This window comes from Lethenteron reissneri, chromosome 26 (genome assembly GCF_015708825.2).
Source record: "Lethenteron reissneri isolate LAM-NWPU_2019-01 chromosome 26, ASM1570882v1, whole genome shotgun sequence".
Classification (NCBI taxonomy): domain Eukaryota; kingdom Metazoa; phylum Chordata; class Hyperoartia; order Petromyzontiformes; family Petromyzontidae; genus Lethenteron; species Lethenteron reissneri.
Genome location: NC_083804.1, coordinates 19,513,880 through 19,526,648, shown reverse-complemented (window position 1 = coordinate 19,526,648; position 12,769 = coordinate 19,513,880). Strand labels below are relative to the sequence as shown.

The following is a 12,769-nucleotide window of genomic DNA, read 5'->3' as shown; positions in this document are numbered from 1 at the left end:
ATTGTTGATGTTGATGACAACGATAAAGCTGTCAAGTGTACTTATGCTACCATTCAGTTGAATAGACTGCTGTTAACTGGCCTTACAATGACGAGGATGCTGCTCGTGCTGTTTGTGATTCAAGTGGTTATACGCGCAGATTTTTCTGACGACGATGATGGTCGCGGTGGTTATCATGACAACACATTCCAGTGGATGAAAATGGTACTGATTTGTAATGTGAGGATATATCCGGCTCACTGACGTATCACAACTCGTCATGGTGATTGGCTCTGCCGGTCCTGGTTTACAGCCAATGGGGGGAACCCTGGGGGCATGGCCCTGACGTGACGGAAAGGTGACAGCTATAAGGATTGGTTCTGCTGGCTTTGGCCACAGCCAATGGGGAGATGAGTCAGGAGTGTGGTCCCGGGAGATGACGAGGGAGCCTGGAAGATTCCATGCAGGCTAACGACGATTGGCGGAAACGTACCACGTGACCTGGGTATTAAATAGGGGTGGAGACGAACGACACGTGGTCAGAACGGGAACGAACAGAGGGGGTAGGCCACGTGGGAGCGGGGCTCCGAGTTGCCACGTGGCAGTGCGTCTCTCTCTATATATCTGTCCCTCTCACGCTGCCTATCAGCAGCGTGAAGTAAACTGCAAGATAAGTTGAATAAAAGACGAATTCCAGAAGTCGCCTCAACGAGCTTTATTACAGATTGATGATGACAAAATGGCCACCATTTACGTGGTGCCTAAATGAATAAACCGCCCCGTGGAGGTGCATCAGTAGGGTGTGGTGGAATCGCTGGTGCTGATAATGCCGTTCTTCCAGAAGATGCTACTCTTAAGCATGGGGTTTGCCAGGAGGGAGACTTCGCAGAGTCCCAGGCTGTCCACCCGCCCAGGCAAGGCCACTGTGAGGAAGCGGCCAACCAGCCAGGGCGGGCAATGGAACTCCATCGACTGTCCAGAAGTCACGAATATATCCTGGTCACATCTGCGCCGTGAAACATCATCATTGGCTTTCATTAAAATATTACATTGATGAATTAATTAGCAATACTTCATTGATATCAGTTTCAATCATGACATCATAAACAACACAAAACTGCCATTGGTCGGCACTATTGACAAGGCCGTCGTTTGTCTTGGTCCTATTTATCACCAATTGAATCATCGGCCAGAGTATATCCACTGCTGGATGAATACCTCCCCACAATCCGCTTCACTGCTGTGCGAGCGGATTTCATCTCTGCAGGCGGTCGTTTCTTTATTCGAGTCCTCTCCATTGACTGCCGCTCCACTGCGCGGCCAGGCTGCCCATGAGGAGACCACTCTTTACTCAGTTGTGCTCTGCATTGCATGGATCCGACAGTGAAAAATTAGATATGCCAACACCCTAATAGAATTTCCTTCTGATTGAGAGTCGTGCTCCTTGACCACAGGGACACGTGTTCACCAATCTACCTCCCTCTAAAGACTTTTGGTATTTGCGCCATTCCCATAGCAAGGCCCTCGTGACGGTGACCGAATACCAATAAAGTCACCTGGCGATGACGTGGGCCCAGTGGCCGCGCGTTCGCCGCTTGTTGACGAGGTTCGTGGTTTGAAAACGGCAGGCTGCCCTGGTTATTACTGCGGGTGTATTAACCATGACGATACAAACGCACCGTCTGCTTCACAGTGGGCATTAAATGTCCCCTGATGTCATTAGAAACACTTTGGCCAGTGTCTGCTGGCGTCAAGATCCAAATTTGCCAAATTTTAAAAATGGCCTGCAAAATACTCAATTGGAACGACACAAAAGCAACCGCCTCTGTGAAACACGATGTCCTCCATCGCGATAAGCCTTGCGTTACAAGAATGGCAAAAAAAATGCCAAATACGCTCAAACAATCATGATGAGGTGGTCAGACACTGCACGCATCTGACGCTTGCTAAACACGTCCCGCATAACTCGGAGAGCGCTCATTCAAATTCAGGCAGACATCTTGTGTATGCGTTCTCCTGTGTCACGCATGACGTAGACTGCACTTTATTACTTTTTGAAGGAAAGTAAACATGGTAAATGTGGCAGATATGTAGAGTGCCGCGATGAGTGGAGTTTCAGAAATCTTAGCGTGGAGCACGTCTTGGGCTGTTGGGTTTTTTTTAACTGTGCCCCTCGTGGGGATAAAGAGGGGGGTATACAGTTGTGAGCAATTCACAAGCAATTCTGTGACGTGATCTTCCAGGGCTGTTCTCTGCCAGAGGTTGCTGAACTGCTGCTGCTTCTGCTCGCTGTGGAAGTTCCAAATCGAAATCCCATCCGTCACCTCAGTACACGACACCATTGCAGTGGAGTTCGTTTGACACGTAGGCTTTCACGACCTACATTGATCATGAGTTTATTTGGGCTCAGGCCGTCATATAGCTACAATTTCAATGCTTGTAACTGTAACCCTCCACCACTCAACAAAGCCAATCGAATTCATTGGTCACGTTGGCAAATTATATGCCAATTGATTTGGTTTCACAGCGACCCGGAATGTCGAAAAGCAAGCAGATTTGGGAGGTTAATAAGGAACAATACACTCCACACCGCCTCGTAACGTGGGACAACTCACATGCCGTTGTCTTCCCGAGTCACCGAGTTCCCGACGCGGATCTCGGCTCCGAACAGACGGAGGCCATTGATGTCCCCACGACCGGCGATGGTGACGCTCTTCACTCTGTAGCTGCGGGAGAGAAGACGGCGCGAGGAGGTGTGGGGCTCGAACGAGAGGCCCCGTTGGGCGAGGAGGTAGGGCACAGAGAGGAGTTACGGAACCGGCACAAGACGGAAAGAGGAGGCACGAGGACGGACAGAGGGAAAGACGAGCGCAGACGCCCATGGCTGTATGCGCAACCGTGATTGAGGCGTTCACCTAATTTGGCTCATTCCAGCTGTGAGTTTTAAACATATGATTTGATTGACATGCGCTGAATGCACTTCTCAGGTACCTGTTTAAGGTATGCTGCTATATTGTTGATAAAGATGCCCATTAAGATGTCTTAAGGAGCAGGCGTGACATTTGCCAGGGTTTTTCGTGGCACAGTGGAGCTCTACGAATCTTTGAAAACGCCACGTACTTTCTATTTACATCCCACTGATGGCACAAATGGAGTGTGTAACATGGCAACGCGTGACGAGTCAGGACGACCTACAGCAGCATCATGTCGAGGCGCCACCATGGCTCCCAGTCCATGTACGTGATGCTGCACCCGTGTCCCGCGGTCACCGCCGTTGAGGCCATGCAGAGCGTGGGGGCCGAGGCGTTGTCCACGCGGCTGTCCAGGGCCTTCCAGGGCCCTGCACCAGGCGCCACTTTGCTCGACTGAGACGCCACTCCGTACATCAGCACCTCTGCGTTCAGTAAAGACAAGGCAGCCACCACAGCCGGCGCTGGACATTTATTCGAAGAATATTCATATATTCATATGGGCGCCACGGTGGCGAGGTGTTTACTACCTCGCTTGGTATGCAGGAGGTCGTGGGTTAGATCTCGACCCTGACGTCTGCTGTATATTTGGAGTTTACGAGTCTCTCTCTCTCCGTGGTCGTGTGGATTTGTATCCGGGTCCTCCGGGTTTCCCCTCCACATTTGGAAACATGCGTTTAGAGTATTTGGCTGCTTTAAATTTCCACGTAATAAGCCACTTCGTTGAGCGATCATTTGTGGCCAGGTCGAGTGGTTAGAGAAGTTTCATCAATTGGGCTGCCATTTGGTGGCTGTAAGGGGATGTGGGGTTGAGAGAGTCGAGTAGAGCAGCTCGGTTTTCTCTACCAATGAGATGAAGCCTTTAGAGTACAGTGACGCAGGTGGATTTCTGACCCAACCAGGAGGGGCTGTTAGCTTGATTATTTAACGCCAGGGCCACTACTCCCACAATCCGCTGAGTTTGTGAGTAGAAGATCGTTGGGGAAATTGAAAAACTAATTTATTTACAACTGATTGTTGTGTTTAGTGTGTAATCCTTCTCCCCCACCTCTGATTGACACGGCTGGCTACGTACGGTGCCAAAAAAGTTAAACACACACACATACATATCAGGTGTTGTCAATTTGGGCTGTGAGGTGGCCGGGAGATTCCGCTACGGCAATGGGCTGAATATCACTTCGCTGAGCTCCCCATTTATCTGTGGGGTTTCTTCTCCCTCGTGCCAAACGTCCATTAATACAACTGAAATGAGTTGTCTCCGACACGGTGAGGGGCTAAGTTGTTTATTTAATAAAAGCTCGGTACAGCCACACGTCTCCCTCGTCCTGCTTGCGGCTTCCACTCTCTGCGGAGCTACGCTGCCGCGCGCCACGTGGCGCTCACCCGCTCTCCCGCACACCGCTGGCTGACGGTGCGCTAAGGAGCGGCTGGGCAGCTGAAGGACGAGCCACCACGTGGTTGATGGAGATGGCGGAGCAGCAGCGACGGGGCTCCTCTTCAGTCTTCGACACACCGACCCCTTCGCATTGCTCCGTGTCCTGCTTATATCCCCCTACCCAGGTCTAAGCCCCGCCTCTTGCCACGCCTCCTTCTGGAACCTTCCCGAACGTTCCCGAAGCCTCCCTGGTGGAACCGCCTCTCAACTGTCACCCAGATATAAATCCCACTATGGATAAGTATGGCTGAAGAATGAAATACATGCCCCATGAATAATCCAGGTGACGGTGGCGCTGTTATTACACAACTGATCAAATGTCCTAATGCAGTACCCTCTGTAAAAATGTTAATACTTTTCATTATCAACACTGCAATAGCACATTACAATACTTTCACAAGATTATTATGAAGTCATAATTAGTACTCACGAGTTCCCTCTTTCAGTGGAGTCGCTGATACCATGATTTCACAAATGTAAGACGTCGCAATGCTGTCTAAATTCAATGTCACATATCTGCCATTTATTCCTCCACAGTTGTAGGTGGACATACTGCTTCCTTGATCCATCTTTATGTCCTGACACCTGCGCACTCAGAGACACGAGCACATTTGCACAAATAGATTGCATACTCTGATGGTGCATTGTCTTTGAGTTGTGCGCCTTTTGGCGTCATCTGGTCCAACCCATGTGAGACTAGGCTCTAAGGAAAGCTGTCTCGGGTGTGGACCAATCAACTTCAAGGACAGTGCACATTATCAGAGTTATGTTTTTTGTTTGCATTATGACTGCAGGTATTGTGGTCTATGCAAACATGACTCCTTGTAAAAAGGTGTCAGTTTTGTTGCCAAATAGAAGGGTAAAAAAACAATTATCATATTTTTACTGGCAAATGAGGTTCCCATAGTGTAGATTGCAGATGTTGAGGTTTCTGAGGGATCAGGAGATCATGTGGATTCTGTGAGATCTAAGAGGTCTATTAGGTTCTGAGATTTCCATAGGTCTGCTGTAACATTCAAAGATATGTAATAATCGTGCCTAACAACGCATCAGTTCACCAATTAAAATTATTTGCCATACCCTCATTGAATCACAAGCGTAAAACTAAATAATTTTCAAGTCGTGTCTGTTGTAAGTTCTCCAAATAATTGATGCAATGAATTTGTATTAGTTATTATAATGACTGGATTGTAAAACTTGACAAGGAAGGCTGAAAAATTAGAGTCTAGATGAATAGAAAATCAAAGGTCATGTAACATCAAGTTCGCTAAACGAAATTCTATTTTTTGGAGAGACACAACTGTAAAACACGCGACAATGATTGAAGGTGGTCCAGAATCAAAATGATGATATTAACAGGCAAGCGACAGCAGGTTTGTGTGCTGTTGGGAAAATAAATAGAAACTTGATAATGAAAACTAGCATACCAACGTACCTAAAAGAAGAAAGTTTTCAATCATTGCAAATTGCCACAGATGATATAAGGATCAGAAACATGGTTCACTGACAAAGACAATGGAACCAACGCTGAAAAGTGCACAGAGAAGAAGCATAGCGAAATATGCATGCTTGGAATTCCACTCATGGGATCAAAGGAGGAACACAATGATTGGAGACCAAATACAAAATTGGAGACGTCTTGTTGACGAAGACAAGTAAGTTAGCTTGGGCAGGACATAGACTTCTAGATTTTAAGCTTTCATGACTGCAAGGATTCATACTCTTAGGTTTTTTCGGTAAAGTAACGTAGGTAGAAATAAATAAAAAACAAACATAAATAATAAAAATAATAGAAATAATAATAGAAATAAAATAATAAATCACGACGTTTCAGAGGCAACACAAAGCTTCCTTCATCAGGTGTAAAAAGGCACCGCAAAATAACTGTAGTGTATAAAAAATAACTGACCTACATTTATTTTCATTATGTATTTTTTTATTATTTATGTATTTTTACCTACGTGGCTTTACCGAAAAAATCTAAGAGTAGGACATAGACTTTGTTGATGGTCGAGACTAATGATATAATGGAAGCCAAAGGAGGGAACCGACTCCGGTTGCTGTGATATCATTTTTCGCAAAACCGTACAATATATTTTTTATTTCTTCATTCATATGACATTCATCATGATATCACTTTCCCAAAACATAATTCTAGTTCACATTTTCTTTTTATTGTATTGTTTCGTGCTGTGCTGTACTTCCGGTGCTAATGAAGATCACTTACTAGTTTTTTCAACCAACTATTGCACCTTTAAATCGTTATTGCTTATAACACACCTTCTGACGGTTACACAAGAGATAAACTACATTACTATTCTTTGGGTCTTTCGGTAAAGTCACGTAGATAGGTACAAAAAAATAACAAAAAACTACGACGTTTCGATCACAACACAAGCAGAGAGACACAACTGTTAAACACGACCACTTGTGTTGCGATCAAAACACAAGCAGAGAGACACAACTGTTAAACACGACCACTTGTGTTGCGATCGAAACGTCGTAGTCGTAGTTTTTAGTAATTTTCGTTTTACCTATCCTGCAGTCACGAAAGCTTAAAGTGAAGATGTAAACCACATTAAACTAAACAAATTGTTCGGTCATTGAGCTACCATGCTGTCAAATACTCCGAAACACATTTTGTAAAGCACTCATTTAATGGTTAAGAGCTATTTATTTATAACTTTCGTAATTAATTATTATGTATTACTTGTATGTTATTTTTCGAGAGCTGAACTTTTGTAAACATCTGATAATGCTGGTTGTACTCTCTAGCGAAACGTTGTATAACATTGTTCCAAATGTTACATGCATTTAAACACTCCTCCGGATTTGCTAAAAAACACGAATCAATTGGCATGTTCGCCCACGTGACAACTTGATTTGATTGGCCCTGTCGGGTGATGGACGGTTATAATTAAAATGGATCTTATACCTACACGGCGATTCAACCCAAAATAAACTAATTATGAACCTTGGATAAATTGGGATATTGCGAATCACAATATTGGTCGTGAAAGCCTACGTATAATAATTTTTTGGACCTTACATTGAACAATGTCATAGTATCAACATATTTCGGACCTCCGATTAGCACGGTTGGCTGTGTCCGGTGCGAAAACACATTCCTGCGGAGGGAGCTGGTAGGAACGTTGGGTTGCTCGGTCAATGGCCAGGGTCAACGGCGGCGTGGTGTATTCCGCAAATATGGCCGACTGTGAGGGCGGGCACAAGCCGGCGTGAGTAGGTTAAACGTTGAGTTTTATAAGGGCACCACGGGGTGACCAGCCCCTCCCCACCCAGCCCCACCCCTCCCACCCCCCACCCAGCCCCACCCTCCCCACCCTCCCCTCACCACCCAGCCCCACCCCTCCCATTTTTTGATGCACGACGGACGGACACAATAATCCCCTGTGGGCTAGTGGAACCAGGTGGTTCCTACCAGTATAAGTTCAACATAGAACTGGTTGACCTGACCTCTTCAGTAATTAGTAACCCGACATGCGCGACAACGATAAAACCTAAAAATCTTGAATCATGACCCGGATGGTGACTCATTAATTATTCTCAATTTGAAATGTGACAAAGTAGATGTGAATCGATTAATTGATACCCAGCTCCCGATAGATTTGTCATCGGAAAGGGACCTCGGAAGGAGTGCTATGAAATCTACTTCTGTGGGGTTGTCCTCTAACACGGTGGTCGCATGAGCTGTGTGAAAGTTCCAAATGATTAACTCGTCTCGTGTTACGACTTGATGCCAACGGACATAAGTGGAATCAAGTTTTGGAGAATAGTTTATATATGTTGAAGTTAAATTGTGCCTTGACCACCTGAATGTGAAACTGCAGTTGTTGTTCTGAATCTACATCGGCCATACGAAAGAAGAGGATAAATTGTAATTGCGCGAGATATTCAGGACCACGAGTCGCGGTGTAACAGCCCTCTCGCGCACGGTACTTGGTATTATTGCTCCCTTGCTGGCCGAGGGAGTCGCCCACGTGAATAGAGGCCACGGGAGTGATGTAAAAGAAGTTGTTGATGTTCCACACGATGGACACCGCGTGCACGGCGGTCGAGTTGACCAGATACACTTGCAGAATGTCCGTCGTTTTCCAGTTCATCGGCAAGCACGTGTCCTTGTTCCCGTCCGTGATGACGGTGCTCGTGGCCTGAGCTCCCAGTGCGACGTTGTGATCTGCACGGAGGTTTGGGAGGCGCACGGAGAGGAGCGAGCGGTGAGTTCTCGCTATCGCGCTCGTTGGAGGCGAGGTTCTGCGACGAGGGGTGCAACGATTCATCGATTCATCAATCTTCTTGGTTCTTTCGGTAAAGTCGCGTAGTAGGGAAATAATAAAATAATAAAAATAAAACATAATTAAATAATTCTCACGACGTTTCGGCCAAAACGCAAGCAGCCGTCCTCAGGTGAAGAACAGGTCTGTCGGGAAGACAGCGTCACCTGAGGACGGCTGCTTGCGTTGTGGCCGAAACGTCGTGAGAATTGTATTTTATTATGTTTTATTATTATTTTATTATTTCCCTTCTACGTGACTTTAACGAAAGAACCAAGAAGATGAATCCCTGCAGTCACGAAAGCTTTAAATCGATTCATCAATGTCAACTCTAAAGTTTGTGGTACATGCATGGAATTGCGTATGTTCAAATCCATGTTTTTCAATGTACATGTCGTATGTAATGTGTTTGTGACCCCCGTGCTGCTTCTACATTTACCACGATGTAATAAAACAAACATTCCTGGATCAAGTTTGCAACCTTGGATCGTGAGCGTGGCAGGCGATGGGTTACAGCTCTACCCTTAACCATCATCAACCAGGCATGGGTGATGTGTATGGTCAAACAACCCCGATGACCGACATGACACGGAGAGGTATTCATTGAGCAGTGGATACACAAAGGACGCGCGAATTGAATTGACGTGCATTGGTCCTACCGATCACGAACACTTTCCCGGAGATTTGAAATCGCGGTGCGCAAGAGAATCGCACTGTTCAAACGGACACTGGGCTACCGTGGTCAAATCTGTTAGCAGACCAGCACCAATAGTGGAAGTCCTTCATTGCTTTGGCGGGAGCCAGGATATCCATGGGACGACCAAAAAAAAAACACAATACCTTGATTGTGAAAGACCGAAGGGCTGCTGTACGCTACTCGAGTACAAATTATTGATTTAGATCAATGTATTTGTTTGCCGAGGAAGACCTCACCGAGTCTCAAGGCTCGTTCTGGAGGGTGCTGCGTTGTGAATATCGACCAATTCCTTTGTGTGCACGTAGTCGAAATCGAAGGCAATACCCACATGCTGGAGGACAATACTTCAAAGTGTGTCCCGATAGGCAGGCCAACAACCAACTTGCACCACTGCCTCGCTAATGAACGTGACTACCCTGCAGGATGGTGTCCCGCGCACACAATGATCCCGTCTTCGACATGAACCCAAAAACTGCCCCAACTCATCACTACGAAACGTTACAGGCTGCTTGCCAATACAATGTAATCTTCTTGGTTCTTTCGGTAAAGTCACGTAGAAGGGAGGTAATAAAATAATAAAAATAAAACATGATAAAATAATTCTCACTGTATTACCTCCCTTATACGTGACTTTACCGAAAGAACCAAGAAGATGAATCCCTGCAGTCACGAAAGCTTTAAATCGAAATACAATGTAAGTTACAAACAACACGAGGATGCATAAAAAAAACACCCGGTTAAGCATTATTTTTTTTGCTTTTGAGTGCTCTTTCCAGAATATTTGTGTATTAACACGTCGGTTTTCGCGACCAATGTCATCCATAATTGGGTGTTTTTGGGGGTTAGATCGCGTAAATATATAAGTGTGTCGTTAAAACCCCGCCACCACCCGACACAGCCAACTAGTAAGGGTTGTCACGTAAACAGAACGTGCCAATTCGTCACTAGTACAGCACACTGGTGTGCTGTACTAGTGACGCTGTACTGCACAAGGGCGCAGAAGCGTGCTCACCACATCTACGCCTCTATAAAAGGAACGAAACAGGTGGACATCTCCACAAATCTGGCTGCCGCCTGATGAAGCTAGTTGTAATTACTGGCGAAATGTCGTACTCGGATTGTAAATGTTGTGGCTTGGCTCTCCAACACACCGGTGTGCTGTACTAGTATACTACACTATACACTACACTATATACTACACTATACACTACACTAGTACACTACACTATACACTACACACCAGTGTGCTGTACTAGTATACTAAACTATACACTACACTATACACTACACTAGTACACTATACACTAGTGCTGTACTAGTATATTACACTATACAATAAACTATACAAAACACTATACACTACACTACTATACACTACACTACTCTATACACGACACTATACACTACACTAATCTATACACTACACTAATCTATACACTACACTACTATACACTACACACTAATGCTGTACTAGTGACGAATTGGCCACGTTCTGTTTACGTGACAACCCTTACTAGTTGGCTGTGTCGGGTGGTGGCGGTTTTTAACGACACAGTTATATATTTACGCGATCTAATAAAAAAAAAACTCTATTACATGTGTGCATTGATTGAAACTTGCTGTTTTCTGGGCTGTCATGACGTCGCACGTACGAATTTGTCCAGTGCCTGTGTATCGATACAACTCATGGACACGCTTAACAATGAACAAGCTCCGTTAGAATCGACTGCGCTAGCCGGATTGCTCGCTGTGTGTTCCCCCTCAACCTCCTCCTCCTCACTGGTGTCATTTAATCCCCAGCGCCGCTGTGCGCGTGGTGGTTGGTGCCTGGGGAGGGCGAGGCGCTTACAGACGGAGTCCTGGGACGAGACGACTTCCCAAGACACCGAAGTCAACGCGCACAGCCAGAGCAGCGTGCCGCCCATTGTGGATGATCCTGCAGAGCACGCAAACATTCCCTGTGTACAAAAACACAAAGATCCCCCGTGTAGCCTTAGCAGACTGTTGGGGCAAGCGCTGTTAGCTAGCAGCACCTGTGAAGACCAGCAGCACGGTCCACACGAGGGGGTGGGTGGCCAGCACCACGCCCGGCCGCTTTTGTTGTCTCCCGAGTGGCGATATTTACACATCGCACTAGGCTACAAATTTGAGGCTGAGTCGACCTAGGCAAGGCCCAAGACAAATTCAGACAATCGTCACCGGTGTTGGCTGTTAGCAGGACTCAAACTCGATTTAGTAACGCAGTACGCTAACCACTACACTATCCACATTGCCATGTACCAAAGACAAACCACACAAAGCAAAAACACAAGCACGTACATTAGTACATACTCTTGCAAGACGCATTATGTAACACGATACACTTGGACAGGTTTTGAGATCTGAGCGAGCCAAAGCCGTCTACGCGACTGGAAAAGCATGAAATCATGACCTATGAATGTGTCCAGCAAACAGCCATGATTGTGGGCTTTTGGTATTGGCGTGCTCACTTTGGCAATCGTAACGATCTTGACTTAAAGCTTTCGTGACTGCAGGAATTCATATTCTATGGGTCTTTCGGTAAAGTCACGTAGATAGGTTAAAATGGATCAAATAAACAAAAAAACACTACGACGTTTCGATCACACCACAAGCGATAGTCATCAGGAAAGATCCTATAGTTTAGTGGAAACCCTCCCCGTAGAGGCGGTTAAATATTGATCTCCACTTAACTATAAGATATTTCCTGATGACGATCGCTTGTGTTCTGATGGAAACGTCGTGGTTTTTTGTTTATGTTGTTTTTATTAATTTGAACCTATTTATGTGACTTTACCGAAAGACCCAAAGACTATTATAATCGTAACGATATTGATGGTTGTGTTGGTGTTTCTAAAAACGGAGTTGACCCTGGCTGATGGCAATGCTTAAGGATGCTATTGCTGATTACGATAAATGGTGTTGCTGTTTCAGCTGCTGCTACTGGTGGCGCGGATGCCAATTATGACGATAAAATGGTGGTAAAGATGAAAATTCGTGGTGAAATAGCGATGATGATAATTATGAATACTGATACTTTTACTGCTGCTGATGGTAACTGCTGCTGTTTTGATGACTAACACTGCTGCTGCTGACGAATTCCGCTTTTGCTGATGTTGAAATGTTGCTGTTGCAAGCGCTGCCACTGTTGACGATGACGTTGTAGCCATCACTCACCCGTGCAGCACGAGCGGGAGTTGAGCTACGGCCTCGTGTCTGATGTCCGAGTAGCTCAGCGAGGGTGTTCGGGTGGGCGCCGCGCTTTTTAGGGGCAACATTGCGGAGGGAACTGGAACCCGGCCCCCTGCGACCGTGTGGAGTGGCCCGAGGCGGACAGATATAATCACCTGGTCATGTTTCGAGCTCCGTGGGTTCA

The 12,769-nt window shown here is 45.9% G+C and overlaps 1 protein-coding gene across 1 annotated transcript; it reads right to left on the bottom strand.

Moving 5' to 3' along the window:
- Positions 1-679: 679 nt before the first annotated feature.
- LOC133347807 (uncharacterized) lies at positions 680-12,619 on the bottom strand. Its single transcript, XM_061560429.1, has 8 exons — positions 12,571-12,619; positions 11,225-11,333; positions 8,344-8,581; positions 4,814-4,968; positions 3,175-3,373; positions 2,595-2,705; positions 1,198-1,341; positions 680-985 (listed from the first exon to the last, which is right to left on the bottom strand). Exons 2-8 carry the CDS (start codon positions 11,328-11,330, stop codon positions 772-774), a joined length of 1,167 nt encoding a protein of 388 aa, XP_061416413.1. The 5' UTR covers positions 11,331-11,333; positions 12,571-12,619; the 3' UTR covers positions 680-771.
- Between the last annotated feature and the right edge of the window lie 150 nt (positions 12,620-12,769).